At 42.6% G+C, this 13,139-nt stretch overlaps 1 protein-coding gene across 4 annotated transcripts in view; it reads right to left on the bottom strand.

The window, feature by feature from the left end:
- DOCK4 (dedicator of cytokinesis 4) overlaps window positions 1-13,139 on the bottom strand; it is a 386,260-nt gene that overhangs the window by 18,066 nt on the left and 355,055 nt on the right. For 3 of the 4 annotated variants that reach the window (XM_006122512.3, XM_075929689.1, XM_075929694.1), the window contains exons 43-50: window positions 12,477-12,560; window positions 10,492-10,611; window positions 9,638-9,759; window positions 9,210-9,330; window positions 8,242-8,323; window positions 7,889-7,998; window positions 5,928-6,095; window positions 1,599-1,671 (exon numbers count right to left, since the gene is read on the bottom strand). In XM_006122512.3, the coding sequence (XP_006122574.1) occupies window positions 1,599-1,671; window positions 5,928-6,095; window positions 7,889-7,998; window positions 8,242-8,323; window positions 9,210-9,330; window positions 9,638-9,759; window positions 10,492-10,611; window positions 12,477-12,560 (880 nt within the window). The remainder of the gene's footprint in view (window positions 1-1,598; window positions 1,672-5,927; window positions 6,096-7,888; window positions 7,999-8,241; window positions 8,324-9,209; window positions 9,331-9,637; window positions 9,760-10,491; window positions 10,612-12,476; window positions 12,561-13,139) is intronic. The other variant, XM_006122513.3, reaches the window with a different exon arrangement.

The following is a 13,139-nucleotide window of genomic DNA, read 5'->3' as shown; positions in this document are numbered from 1 at the left end:
GATTAATTCTCCTGGGAGTGCCTCTCCCTGAGAGCAGCACACAGTAATCAGCCTAGTTCCTAAAACACCATTTTTTAAAATTTCCTAATATGTAATAAAGACATTTAACATATTGATGCTAATATGTTACTTTAATCTAGAAGTATGATCTGACCTTATTTTAGAAGTGACCAGTTGGGCAGGACCCCTTCTACCAGCGGGTATGTCTACACTACCCTCCTAGTTCGAACTAGGGGGGGTAATGTAGTCATATGGAGTTGCAAATGAAGCCCGGGATTTGAATTTCCCGGGCTTCATTTGCATAAAGCCGGCCGGCGCCATTTTTAAATGCCGGCTAGTTCGGACCCCGTGCCCGCGGCTACACGCGGCACGAACTAGCTAGTTCGGATTAGGCTTCCTAATCTGAACTAGCTGTACACCTCCCGAGGCGTAATCCGAACTAGCTAGTTCATGCCGCGTGTAGCCGCGGGCACGGAGTCCGAACTAGCCGGCATTTAAAAATGGCGCCGGCCGGCTTCATGCAAATGAAGCCCGGGAAATTCAAATCCCGGGCTTCATTTGCAACTCCGTATGACTACATTACTCCCCCACCCAGTTCGAACTAGGGGGGTAGTGTAGACATACCCTACCTCCCTTTAGGTTTCAACCCCATATTGAATGGACTCTGTAGATGGCCAATTGTCAGCTCCCAAACCATTATATTTTCCTTTGTAAAGACCAAGATATTTCTGTTGCCTGGAAATTTTGGATTTTTTGGTCCCAAGAAAAATTCTGGCTTTTCAATTTTCAACCTAGTTCAGGATGAAAAATATTAGACAATTCAATTTACTTTGCAGGATAGACATTCCACTTCCAGGTCAACTCTAGTTATACTTATATTTGGAAATATATTATTTGAATTAATCTACTTTACTGTAAACCATCTGGAGTGTCTCTGTATTCCAGAGTGATTTTAGTGTAAAGCTTAGGGCTCTGTGAGGGGGTAATTATGCCAATAATACAGAAACACCCCCATTTATATTTTCTTTGTAGCAAATAACGGATGCCTCTTATTTACTTTAATATGATACAGCTAATGGGATCTATTTCCAATAGCATTCCAGAAATATACATTATTAACTGTAAATGGGAAGGAGCAGGGGGTGAATTATGTATGGCTAAATGGTAAATGATATACCAAACTTCGGAGTTGATTCCCACCCAAATGAAAGGTCATCCCAACCTCCCCTTCAGCCTTCAGATGAACATGCATCTTTCTCCCACTTCTGAGCCTTTAAACTTCCTCCCAAGTGAGCCAGCTCAGTCAACTATCATGCCTGCAGGTGGATAGCCAACAGCAATGTCTTGTCATCTGCTTCTCCATCATGGACTCACACTCCCTGCTATCTCCTGGGCCTTTCTGAATGCAAGGCTCAGATCACAGGTATGCTCTCCTTTCTTTGTGAAGCATTGTAAGATGTATGGATGGGAATTACTATTTGAGATATAGGAACTATTATTATTTACCAGCCTGTCAGGTGCAATGTCAAGAGGGACATTAACCTTTCATTGTATCTTCACTGATATCCAGATTGGCAGTAATACACAATTCTACTCACCTTTCTCAGGGCCAGACAGGTTAGGATCACTTCGGGGCAAAGCACCGTCTCCAAAATTATTAAGCAGCATTCTCTAGAAATTCAGAACAGTGCATTTTATGGGAAAATACAATGGCAAATCCAATTACTTTTTAAAAGACAATTTACATTAGCTTTGCAAAAACAATGTTTATAAGAATTTGGTCCAATTATTTTAAACAAGGAAAAGGATCTTGAAAACTGAGGTAATCCAAATATACATCTACTGAGTCTTTGCATGTTTGTTTAATGAAGAGGCATATTGGGGTAATCCCTGCCTCCCCCAGGGAACTTAAGCTATATGGAAATATGTAGAAAAAAATTAGATTAATTCTTCCTTGGAAATGTGTGCATACTGGAATAACTTGAGATGATTATACATGTACAGTATCTGTTCTTATCAATTTGTTGTCTTTGTCAGTATATAAGGCACACTACTACCCAATTACAACCTAAAGCCCAATCTTGAAGTAACATCTGCGGGCTGTGACATCAGTTGGATACTAACCGGGTACAGAAGTCCAGCTGCGAGGATTTCACTGTATGATCAGGACCTAAATCTGATAGTGATATTTGGTGATGTCTGGGATGTTGGTGATGTTTGGTGATGACTGGAATGAGCTCGGACCCCTCTTGGACAGGGGCTGCTGCCAAGGACCAGCCTCTGTCCGTGGTGAGCCTGGGCCACCGTGAACAGAGGCTGCTTCTAGGTAGCCTCCACCTCCCACCGGTGCTGCTGCCTCAGATAGAGCAGCAGCGCTGTGGGAGTGGGGGGGGGGGGGGGGGGTCAAGCGGCACTACAGAGCTGGTGCTGGGGGTTACTGGCTTTTAAACTGGCTCCCAAAGACACTGGCTCCTGCCTGCCCCTCCTTTACTGCCTCAGAAGGGGGAGGGAGGGACAGGGTTAGGCAGGTCCACAGAGCTAGCATGCGCAGAGAGCCAAAAGCCGTCTCTCTGTGCTTATCGACCCCAGCCTGCCCCCCTCACCCTCCATGCTGCTGCCTCTCTATCAGAGGCACCAGGGCGGGGGTGGGAGAAGGTGGATCTGGTGCTCGTGGGTAGCCTGCTTAAAGCCAGCTCCTCAGGGCCACTGGCTCCTGCTCCCCGCCTTGCAGCCTCTGATAGCGAGGTGGGCAGGCAGGAGCCGGTATTGGGGGGGGGGGGGAGGTGGGGAGCTGGCTTAAAAGCTAATTCCCTGGCAGCACCCATCCCCACCCTGTGCAGTGGGGGAGGAGCAGGGGAGGCTGCCGCAAAGCAGTCTCTGTCCATGGCAGCCCGGGCTCTGATTACAGCAAGGCAGGGGAGAGTGCGTGCAGTCAATAAGATTAACCAATAAGCTAAGGCTTATTGGTTAATAGTGTAGAGGACTACACGTTGACATCCCTATTTCACACATCCAGTTACCATTACAAACACACAAAGAAATCTATTGTCTACAGTCAGGAACTTAAGATTCCACAGAAGATGCTCAAAAGAGAAATCAAGGATAGACCATTAATATCCTTTCTAATTGCCTTCACCAAACAAGGACACGCCACCAAAGAAGTAGATCACATCAGGAATGGGCCACGCAAATACCCTGAGAGAACCTGCTTTGATACAAACTCCACCCTCCCTGCAAAAAAACCCCACTTAAACGTGCACCCCTGCTTGTCACCAACCAACCCACACTGGAATCCATATGGGGTATCACCAAACAATTACAACCTATAATTAATGGAAACCACATCCTGAAAAAAATCTTGGCCAGATCGCTTCTTCTGGCTTTCGAAAACACCACCTCAAATTCATTACCAGAAGTACGTCTCCCAAGCCACATCTACACTACAGATAAGTTCGAAGCAGCCAGAGTCGATCTTCCAGGGTCATTTTTTGAGAAGTACAGGATCTTTCGAAAAAGGCTTTTCTTTTGGAAAGAACCACGTCTAGACCGCAGTTTCACTGTGAAATAGCGTTTTTCAAAAAAACACTATGACGCGATTATGCAAACGAAGCATGGAAAATTCAAATCCCGGCTTCATTTGCAATTTTGAGATGTCTAATTTACATCCCTCTTTTGAAAGAGGGATATAGTTTAGACGTAACCATAGAAGCTCTATCCTCCTGCCAGAGCCCCAGGACCTCAGAATGAATTGAGACATTCTCCAGTCCGGAGGCTGCAGTTGAAAGGGAGAGTTTCTACAGGCCAAAGGTTGCAATCAGTCCTGTGCCACCCCATGCTTTTGTCAGGGTTCTGGAATCCTGGCACTTGGGCTTCTCCTGCCCACCCCATGGCTTCTTCTTCCCCATGATAGATTTCTGCTGGGGCGTCCATTTTTCCCCAGAGTCCCCCCAATTGGCCGGGGCACCTGAACACAGGCTCTATGGGCCCATTGGATAATCCGCTACTGTCCACAGACATTGCTAAGATGAATGATTAATGCCTGATGCAGAACTCTAGGTCAACTGTTCTCAAAATAGTGTCTACTGTCTTGCAGGTGGGCTGTGGGCTTGGGGCTCATCCCTTCCTGCAGCAGGGAGCCTGCTCTGGCACTCCCTCCTCCCAAGAGCTTGAAGCGCCAGCACTGGCCTCCCAGCGCAGTAGGGATGGATCTGGCTCACTGGGGGAAGAAGTGGCTCTGTTTGCTGCCACCTCCTCTTCACCCAGCAGGGAGAACAGCATTGCAGGGAAATGCTTCCTAGATGCTTTCCCTGCTACTTCCATTGGCTGGAATCGTGGGAGGCACAGAGCCAGTTAAGTGCCCCTCATCTCCCTCATGCCCAGATCCCACATCCCTTCCCACTCTCGCATACCCCCTCCTGCTGAGACCCTGGACTTCCACCTTGCTCCTGTACCCCTAACACAGAACTGCCCCCAGCATCCCACCCAGACCCCCCTCACCCTCAGCCTACTCCTGCACCAATTTTGTCATCATGGGTGGTTGGCTGGTGGTCCATGGAAAAATGTGCATTGAGGAGGGTAGGCTGCAGGCCTAAAAGTTTGGGAACCACTGCTCTAACTTCATGGACCCTACAAGTGCTCCAACCCCCTCCCCTCCCCCACACATACCACCTTCAAAAGTGAAGTTTAGGAACTTAAGTTTATAACTCTGCTAAACACTAAAAATCATGATTTCAAGAGAGACAGGAATTATGAAGCATTGTGTAACCTATTAATCCTCCTTTGCTCTATGACTACAGAGGTGCTAATTGCCTATTTCAAGTGGTTTCTTGCAACACATGTTAACCCCTCATGTTTAACAGTCTGTCCTACCTTGTAGGCTACATTTCTATCACTGTCCTACCTTGGCTGTGTCTACACTGGGCCACTTATTCCGGAAAATCAGCCGCTTTTCCGGAATAAGCTGCGAGCTGTCTACACTGGCCTTTGAATTTCCGGAAAAGCAACGATGCTCTACTGTACAAAATCAGCCGCTATTCCGGAAAAACTATTCTGCTCCCACTCGGGCATAAGTCCTTATTCCAGAACACTGTTCCGGAAAAGGGCCAGTGTAGACAGCCCAGTAGTCTTTTCCGGAAAAGCGCATCTACATTGGCCACAGACGCTTTTCCGGAAAAAGGGCTTTTCCGGAAAAGCAGCCTGCCAATGTAGACGCGCCTTTTCCGGAAAAACTGAAAATGGAATAGTATTCTGTTTTAAGCATTTCCGGAAATTCATGCCAGTGTAGACACAGCCCTTGTGTTTAGCTATGATACTTTGGTTACCTTTTCCAACACCTGAAGAAGAGCTCTGTGAAGATTGAAAACTTACCTCCTTCCACCAACAGAAGTTGGTTCAATAAAAGATATTACCTTACCCATCTTGTCTCTCTTATGTAGAAGAATGACTCCAATCATGGAGCAAACAAGGGTTAAAAAAGACAACAAACCAATTAGAGGGGCTAGTGTTTGAGCCTCTTCTTTTTCAGGTTGAAAGACAACAGTATAAATTACTCTTTCACTCAGTGAGAAAGAAATCCAGAGATTATCGTGTGAATGCTCTGCTGGAGACCCTAGTGTTAGAATAAAAGTAGTAGGGGCTAGTGAAAGCCTCATTATCCAGTTTTTATTAAGTGCTAAGGATGTCTCTATAAGGAGTGTGATGATTTAGCCTTTAAAATCTCTCAGTAGTGAATATATTTTTCTGATGATTAGAAGTATCGTTTGAATTTGACCCAGTCTTGCTATCCTGGAAGGAAGGGGTGCTGAGAAGTACACCCTTTCCTAGAAAAGTTATACCTCCTTTAAGGACATGAGAGGAAGAGGGAATCATTGAAAATTCCTGCCTTTGAAACATACTTCTTTGTATGAGAAAAGTAGTTTTCTACTTACCCTGTCTGGGGGCATTGAGGGTAGAGATAGATTGGGAGGTTTTCCTGTCAAGTGAGCCTCTGGGAGAGTGGAGATTGGGCCTAGCGGCTCCTCACGCTCTCTTGGTGAATCTCTGGTACAGCGGGAAACGGAGGCCGCATTCCACTTGGCAAAGCAAGAGTTTGCAGGCTGGGAGCAAAAATGGCACAGTTCTTTCTTTATGAATGACTGATAGCCACTTCACATACAGAACATCTGCTGGTCTTTGCTCTATTCAGCTTTGGTTGCTCTGCTATTCTGAGAGTGTCAGGAAGCTATCAGTTGAGAGGACTCATTTTGTGGTCCCTGCAAACTGCTTCTCTGCCTAAGATTAAGTATTTGTTCTGAGATTGTCAGCTATTATGATGGGCATGGCATAAAAGCTTAAACAGAAAAGAGGAGAATATTTTCACTTCAAGAACCACCTTAATAGCCAATAGAGGGAGAAGGAGAAGGAGAGAGAGAGAGGCAGAACTGCAATTAAAGAGAAAACAACAAATCATTTATAAAGTAAAGGAATGAGAATCACTGAGCAATCACTGTTGTCAGAGGCAGAACTTTGGAGGAGGGGGCATCAGAATGGATGTTGTTTGCAATGGTCATAGTACTTCCTGTCAAAGTGCTTCAGTTTTCCCCAGTCTCTGCACTATCAAGGCCCATGCCCACTATCAAGGAGACAGAATGGACTAGAAGCGCCTTTACATGTATAACAAGGGCTGTGTCCAGACTCAGGGGTTTTTTCGAAATAAGTAGCCTTTTTTCGAAAAAACTTCACCTGCGTCTAGACTGCAGCCGCGTTCTTTCAAAATTAAATCGAAAGAATGCGGCTTTTCTTTCGACGGTGGTAAACCTAATTCCACGAGGAAGAACGCCTTCTTTCGAAAGTGCTCTTTCGAAAGAAGGCATTCTTGAAAGCAAACAGGCTTTTTAGAAAGAGAGCATCCAGACTCACTGGGTGCTTTCTTTCGAAAAAGCGGCTTGCTTTTTCGAAATTACCCGTGCAGTCTAGACGCTCTCTTTCGAAAGAGGCTTGCAGTCTAGACATAGCCAAGGGGAAAAGCACTGGAAAGAAAGTAGGCACACTAATTAAAAGCATTATATTAATGAGGATTCAAAATAGGTTGGTATGAAACTTGTTTTGTAAACCTTTTCAACTCACAGAACTAAAATGATAGAGCTATTCCAACTTAGAATTCAAAGATGGCAGTTTTAAAGTAAGAACTCATTTCTCCTCTCTCCTCCTTTTTCACCTCCGTAACAGAAAAAATGTCTCCCCTTCCCTGTTTGTCTTTCCTCTCTGAAATAACATAAGGATTTAGACATTGCTATATGTGACTGGAACAGTAGTGAAGCTTGCCTTTGACAATGACCAGTTCTTAGGATGTTTCAGAAGAAGGAGAATGGAAGCTCACAGTTGGCCACTGCTATTGTAACAGTCCTTCCACCTTCTTTACTCCTTAACTCACACAAGAGCAGTCACATAATGGTAGGGAGATGGACTATATGAACCTTGCATCTCCCACTTCTGTGATTTTATATCAAAACCAGGTCTAAACTGGGCAGATGGCAATCACAGGTTAGATTAATTTAAGCAGAAGCACATTTCAATTTTTGCTTCTTCTCTTTAGTATGTATTGCATATTTTACTAAAATAATGTTGCCTGTAAATATCAACCTTTGCTTTCCCCATTGTATTTATGCTCTTTCCAGTACAGAGAAATACATACCTACAAAAAGTTACAATAACTGATAGAGGTTGTACCTGATAGGCAATTATCTGTCCTACCTGCAAAAATCTGAAGTGAGGCAATGCCCAAATTTTCCTCATACTGCTTTCTCTCTTCTAAAACAAATTTTTGCTCAAGCAGTAATGAAGTTAAACAAGCTTATTCATCATATTCCTCAAAATAAATGCCATTACGTCTCTGGAACAAACAGCATACCTGGGAAGGTTCTGAAGGAATTGGGTAGATGGCACTGCAGGGCCTCTCTCTTGGTGACAGACAAGAATTTTCTCTGGAATGCTTATGTTTGTCAGACAACAGAGGAGAAGCTGGAATATAAAAAGCCCACAAGGATAACATAATTCATTAAAATGCAATGAAATTCTGCCCACTTCACTACTGTTGGCCAGTTTCATAAGATGGATAAAGACATCCTATTTTCTGCTCCCAACAATTCACCTTCCTCAGACAGCCAACTGCATTCTATGTCACATCAGTGGTACTTAGACAATTATTTGAGAACCAGTGAGTTAGTGCATCAAGAGCCAGTTAACTCAGTTGCAAGCACTAACCTCTGGCACTTGATGGCGCAGAGCTGGTCACATTAGGTGAAGCGGAATGAGTAGAACTCAAGCTTGAGGTAGACGGACTTGGCTGGAAGTAGATGACATACTTTTATTATTTACATCATACAGACAATTTGCAAAAATACGTTTTACACTAAAGTTTTGCCCAGAGTAGAGAGCTATAATTTATTACATTAGTTTTCCAAGAGCTTTAAGCAGCAAACTGAAGTAAATAATATTCATGTTATTTTTTACAATTTCAACTTGCCACAGTATCAGTTACAATTAGACAGAAAGGGCTGATTAGAGAAGAGAAATGGATCTGTGAGAGAATGTATGGCTTTCAATAACGTGTGTCACATGCTTTTATATCTTCAGATTGGTCTAAATAGTTATGTACAAAAAAATCACTCTTTAACTTAATAAAGCAGTGATGGGCAACCTAGGCTAGCGAGAGGGCCACATGGCCTTCCTTCATCTCAGTGGGCTGCAAGATTGTTGTAACCAAGATGGTCTCCCAGAATAGTTTTGCTAACTGCACTTGCATACCTAGGATTTGCAGGGTGTAACGAATGAATTTTAGCAGTGCTTTGACTGGATGCAGAGGGAACGCATGGCCCTCACAGTCAATGCTGTATGTAGTCAGCATGTCCTTCACTTAATGTGTGTGTCACTTTAAAAATACCAGTAGGAAAAAAATTATGCAGATGGAAACCAGAAGAGCCTGGCAACCCTGTGCATAAACAATGGTCTAGCAGGCCATACACAGAACATGGATGGGCCACATGCAGCCCTTGGGCCACAAGTTGCCCTCCACTGACAGACTCTGAAGCCCTTTTTATAAAAAAGGCTTTTCACACTTTTTCGTTCACATTTCTAAAATAAACAGAAATCGATAGGTTAAATAAATCTAGTACTTGTGAGAAAACTCATAATAAGATTGTATTTAGCTTAGCTTTGGCCAAACTTTGTACCTGCATGTTGAAAACTTCGTCTGAGCTTTCTGACTGCCCAGTGATATTGCTGACTTCAGCAGAGGCTTGTGATGACAATGATGAAGATGAATACCTGTTTACAGCTGGGTAACTTAATGGACTGTTAGAAGAAAAATAAAAAAAAATGATTTAATCCATTCCTATTCCAAGTTCCAATTTATTAAACATCAGTAAGGCACCAAGAAAAAAAATAAACATTGTATCTCATCTCTTTTATCTCAAACACTCAAATTTGGGGTTTATTTATCATACTGTGATTTTAAGGATGTCTGCTGATGCCTGTGGACTGGCATATTAAGAAACACATATATTATAAACTACACCATAGAGAAAAATTATGATAGAATTTCATTTCTCATGAAAATGCCAAAAACTAGAAATCCATTTCCATTTAATCTTTGATTTACCTGCGTCTAGGAATTACCCTGGCACCCTCTGGGCTCATAGAAGCAGGCGCTGAATTCCTACATACACGAGGGCTTCCATTGGGGAAGTGAACAGGACTAGCTTGCACACATGCAGAGAATTCCTAATTATTGGTTAAAAAAAGATCAGTTAGAATAGGAAGAGTACCAACAACCATTTTGTGAGATACCTTTTCAGTTTACTATCTGTACATTGTCATTTTGAAACAGGGACATTACATATTAATGTCTTAGAAGCTGAATTATTTTTTTCCTCAGTGATGTTTCACATTTTCCTTTGGCAAAGTAAAATAATTATTTTTCTGTAAGTTGCATGTTAGTTTAAAAAAAAAACGGGAAGAGAAATTCCAGTGTTATAACAATGTAATTCAGTCAAGCAACCAAAAGGTGTCACTATTTATCTCTTAGTCGAATTAACAGCCATGGTCAAATGTAGCAGTCTCTGCAACTAAGACATGTCCTATGGCAGTGATCCCCAACGTGGTGCCCGCGGGCGCCATGGAGCCCGCCGGGGCATTTATGTGCACCCACCGAATAATCTGGGCTGGGCCCGCCCCCGGTGCATGGGCGGCCCCTGCCCCAGGCGCGTGGCACATGGGTGGCCCCTTCCCCGGGCATGCGGTGCATGGGCAGTGCCGGCCCCAGGCACGTGGTGCATGGGCGGCCCCTGTCCCGGGCGCGCGGCACATGTTTGATGCCAGCCCCGGGCGTGTGGCGCATGGGCGGCCCCGCCCCCGGATGTGCAGCGCGTAAGCGGCCCCGTCCCTGGACACCCGGCAGCCCCAAAAGGTTGAGGACCACTGTCCTATGGATTGTCAGTTCATGCTCTCACATACCTGTATTCCCAAACTTGACTTCATCACAAAGAATTGATCTACTAGCTTTTTGTGTAAAGGTCTCATATCCTGAGGTACAAACTTCTCATGTACAGCTAATCCAAATTCTAGAATCTGGGCCTTCATAAAAAAAGTGGAGGGAAAAAAAAGACATTTATTTGTTGCATTTCAGTTTCATTTTTGATTTCCACCATTAACAATGCAATGAATGGTTTCCATGCTATAATACAATGAATCCACAGAAATACAAATTTTGGAAGGACTTTGATATTAAGCAATGCTTAAGTCTAAAACCGGGCATCTGGTCAAGAACATTTACTTTTCTCCTCTGTGCTACTTGACTTTCAGAAAAAATTAGCTGGTCACTGGCCTTGTGGAATGTGTAGAGAAAATCTGATGTAATATGACAAGTCTAAAAATACAAACGAAGCCTTCTCCAAAACATAATTGACAATATTTTGAAATAAATGTCATTGCATAGAAATGTGAGAGAGAGGCCTTATAAGAAACCAACAGGTCTGGGCGGACAACATGGATGTGCCCAACACATTTCTTGAAGTGCATATCCAGCTGTGACTACCGCATCAATGTTATTCCACTTCCAAAGTATTGATAATTAATGTTATGGATTTATATGAAGGACAAATGTCCACCAGACTTGAGAGTAATATCACCAAAACATTCCACTGATTATTATTATTATTGATTTACTTAGATGGATTTAAAATATTGTCTTGGTTACATGATGAGCCAAATAAACTTCAGTTCCTTTGTTGCTATATATTGTAAACTAATATAGTTACATTAAGCTGTAATACCTTTGAATGAGAGTATCCTGCTAACATTTTGGGCCCACATCTAAGTGACTATAAATCAGCAGAATTCCACTGAAATAATCCTTTCGTTTCAAGACAAGTCAACATTAATCTCTGTTTCTGCCAGAGGTGCTGTGTACAGGCTGGGAATTGTATGTCTGGGGCCTTCATGCCACCACTCTCTCATAAGGTCCTGATCTCCAGCTGAACTACATCTTCCAAGAGGCATCATGGCTCTCCCTACAACTGATTCACTGCAGTGCATCATAGGAGCGTATGGGGTCAACATGCAGAAACAAAATATTTCATCTAGGTTTTTTCTAATGAGAAATTTATCCAAATTTGATTTTTTGAAGAACATTTTTATTTTGACAAAATCTGATTTCTTTTATTGGAAACTGTTTTGTTGGATGTTTTTGACCAGCCCTAATAAGTAAAGTTTATTTGGCTTATCACTTTTTATTTTATTGGTGAAACAAGGGAGGAGGAGAGATAAAAGATTTAAAAAGAGAAGACTATAGTCAATAATGTCATTTCCTAGCATATCCCTTTCAGTTCATCACAAACCACGCAGCTCATCTATCTTTACTTTCCATAAATTGTAACTTCTACATTAAGCCATTCAAATCACCCAATTTAAAAATACAACAGAAAAAAAGGAGGAATATAGTACTAAGATCAAATAGTGATAATAATTTTTATATAAAGAGCAACTTCTCAGTTCCTTTGTTGCTATATATTTTTAGTTCCCAGTCAGGCTAGAATTTGTAGAATGTTATCTTTTTTAACACAATATAAATTGTGTTATTTGTTTAGAATATACTTTTCAGTGATAACATAGTCAGTCTGTCATTGTAGTAAAATACGTAATAACATGCAAATAAAACATATCTTTGTACACGCTATCATATGAAATAAGTTCTGCCTATTACTGGTCCACTTTTTTTTTTTAGAGGAAAAGAGGATGAGGAGGATCAGAGAGATTAAGTTAACTATACTTGAAAACCTACTTATCATATTAGGGAGTTTCATGCTATCTGAAAACGTATACAGCAAATATCGAGGGTCACTAGGCACTAAATACTGCAAATTTCATATCTTATCTGGGCATATATGAATTTCAGCTAGAGTACGTAGCAGGCTCTCCACTTGACCTTTTCTCCATTTTACCTGCTCAAGCATCAATTCTCTCAAGCGTGTGATCTTCTCCCCATCCTGTGGGTGGTTCAAGATATATTCCTTCACAAAGAATGCCTGAGCAGAAGATAATCACACCACAAAGTCACAACAAGGTTGATATATACATTTACAACTGCTTTAGGCACGAGAACATCTCATCTGAGGAAGTGGATTTTGCCCATGAAAGCTCATGATACATTTGTTAGTCTCTAAGGTGCCATGGGAGTTCTTGTTGTTTTTAAAGTTACAGACTAACGTGACTACCTCTCTGAGACTTTTGAGGCACCAGGTTTTTCAAAACAAACCACCAACTCTTCCCACAGAGTACAGAATAATAACATCATGAATCACAATCAAAGACCCACTTTCATATCTAAGGGCAAGGCAACTCTTTGGACAAACTGATATGCAATTTATACACAGAAATCACCTGCACACATCAATGGCAGCCATTTCTTGTATGGAATGAGGTAGCTGTTAGACAGTCAGGGCAGGTGCTGCATCCAATTTTGAAACTCTGGAGACAATTTGGGTTGACAGAACATATCAGGGCTATAATATCCTGAGGACCCCAGTACTAACATCTCTATCTTAATGAACTGTGGGCTGGGAACTTCAGCAACCACCGTGGGTGCCAACCCCGTGGGTGCTTCG

The sequence above is a fragment of the Pelodiscus sinensis genome, chromosome 1 (genome assembly GCF_049634645.1).
Source record: "Pelodiscus sinensis isolate JC-2024 chromosome 1, ASM4963464v1, whole genome shotgun sequence".
Taxonomy (NCBI): domain Eukaryota; kingdom Metazoa; phylum Chordata; order Testudines; family Trionychidae; genus Pelodiscus; species Pelodiscus sinensis.
This window is presented reverse-complemented; position numbering and strand designations above follow the sequence as displayed.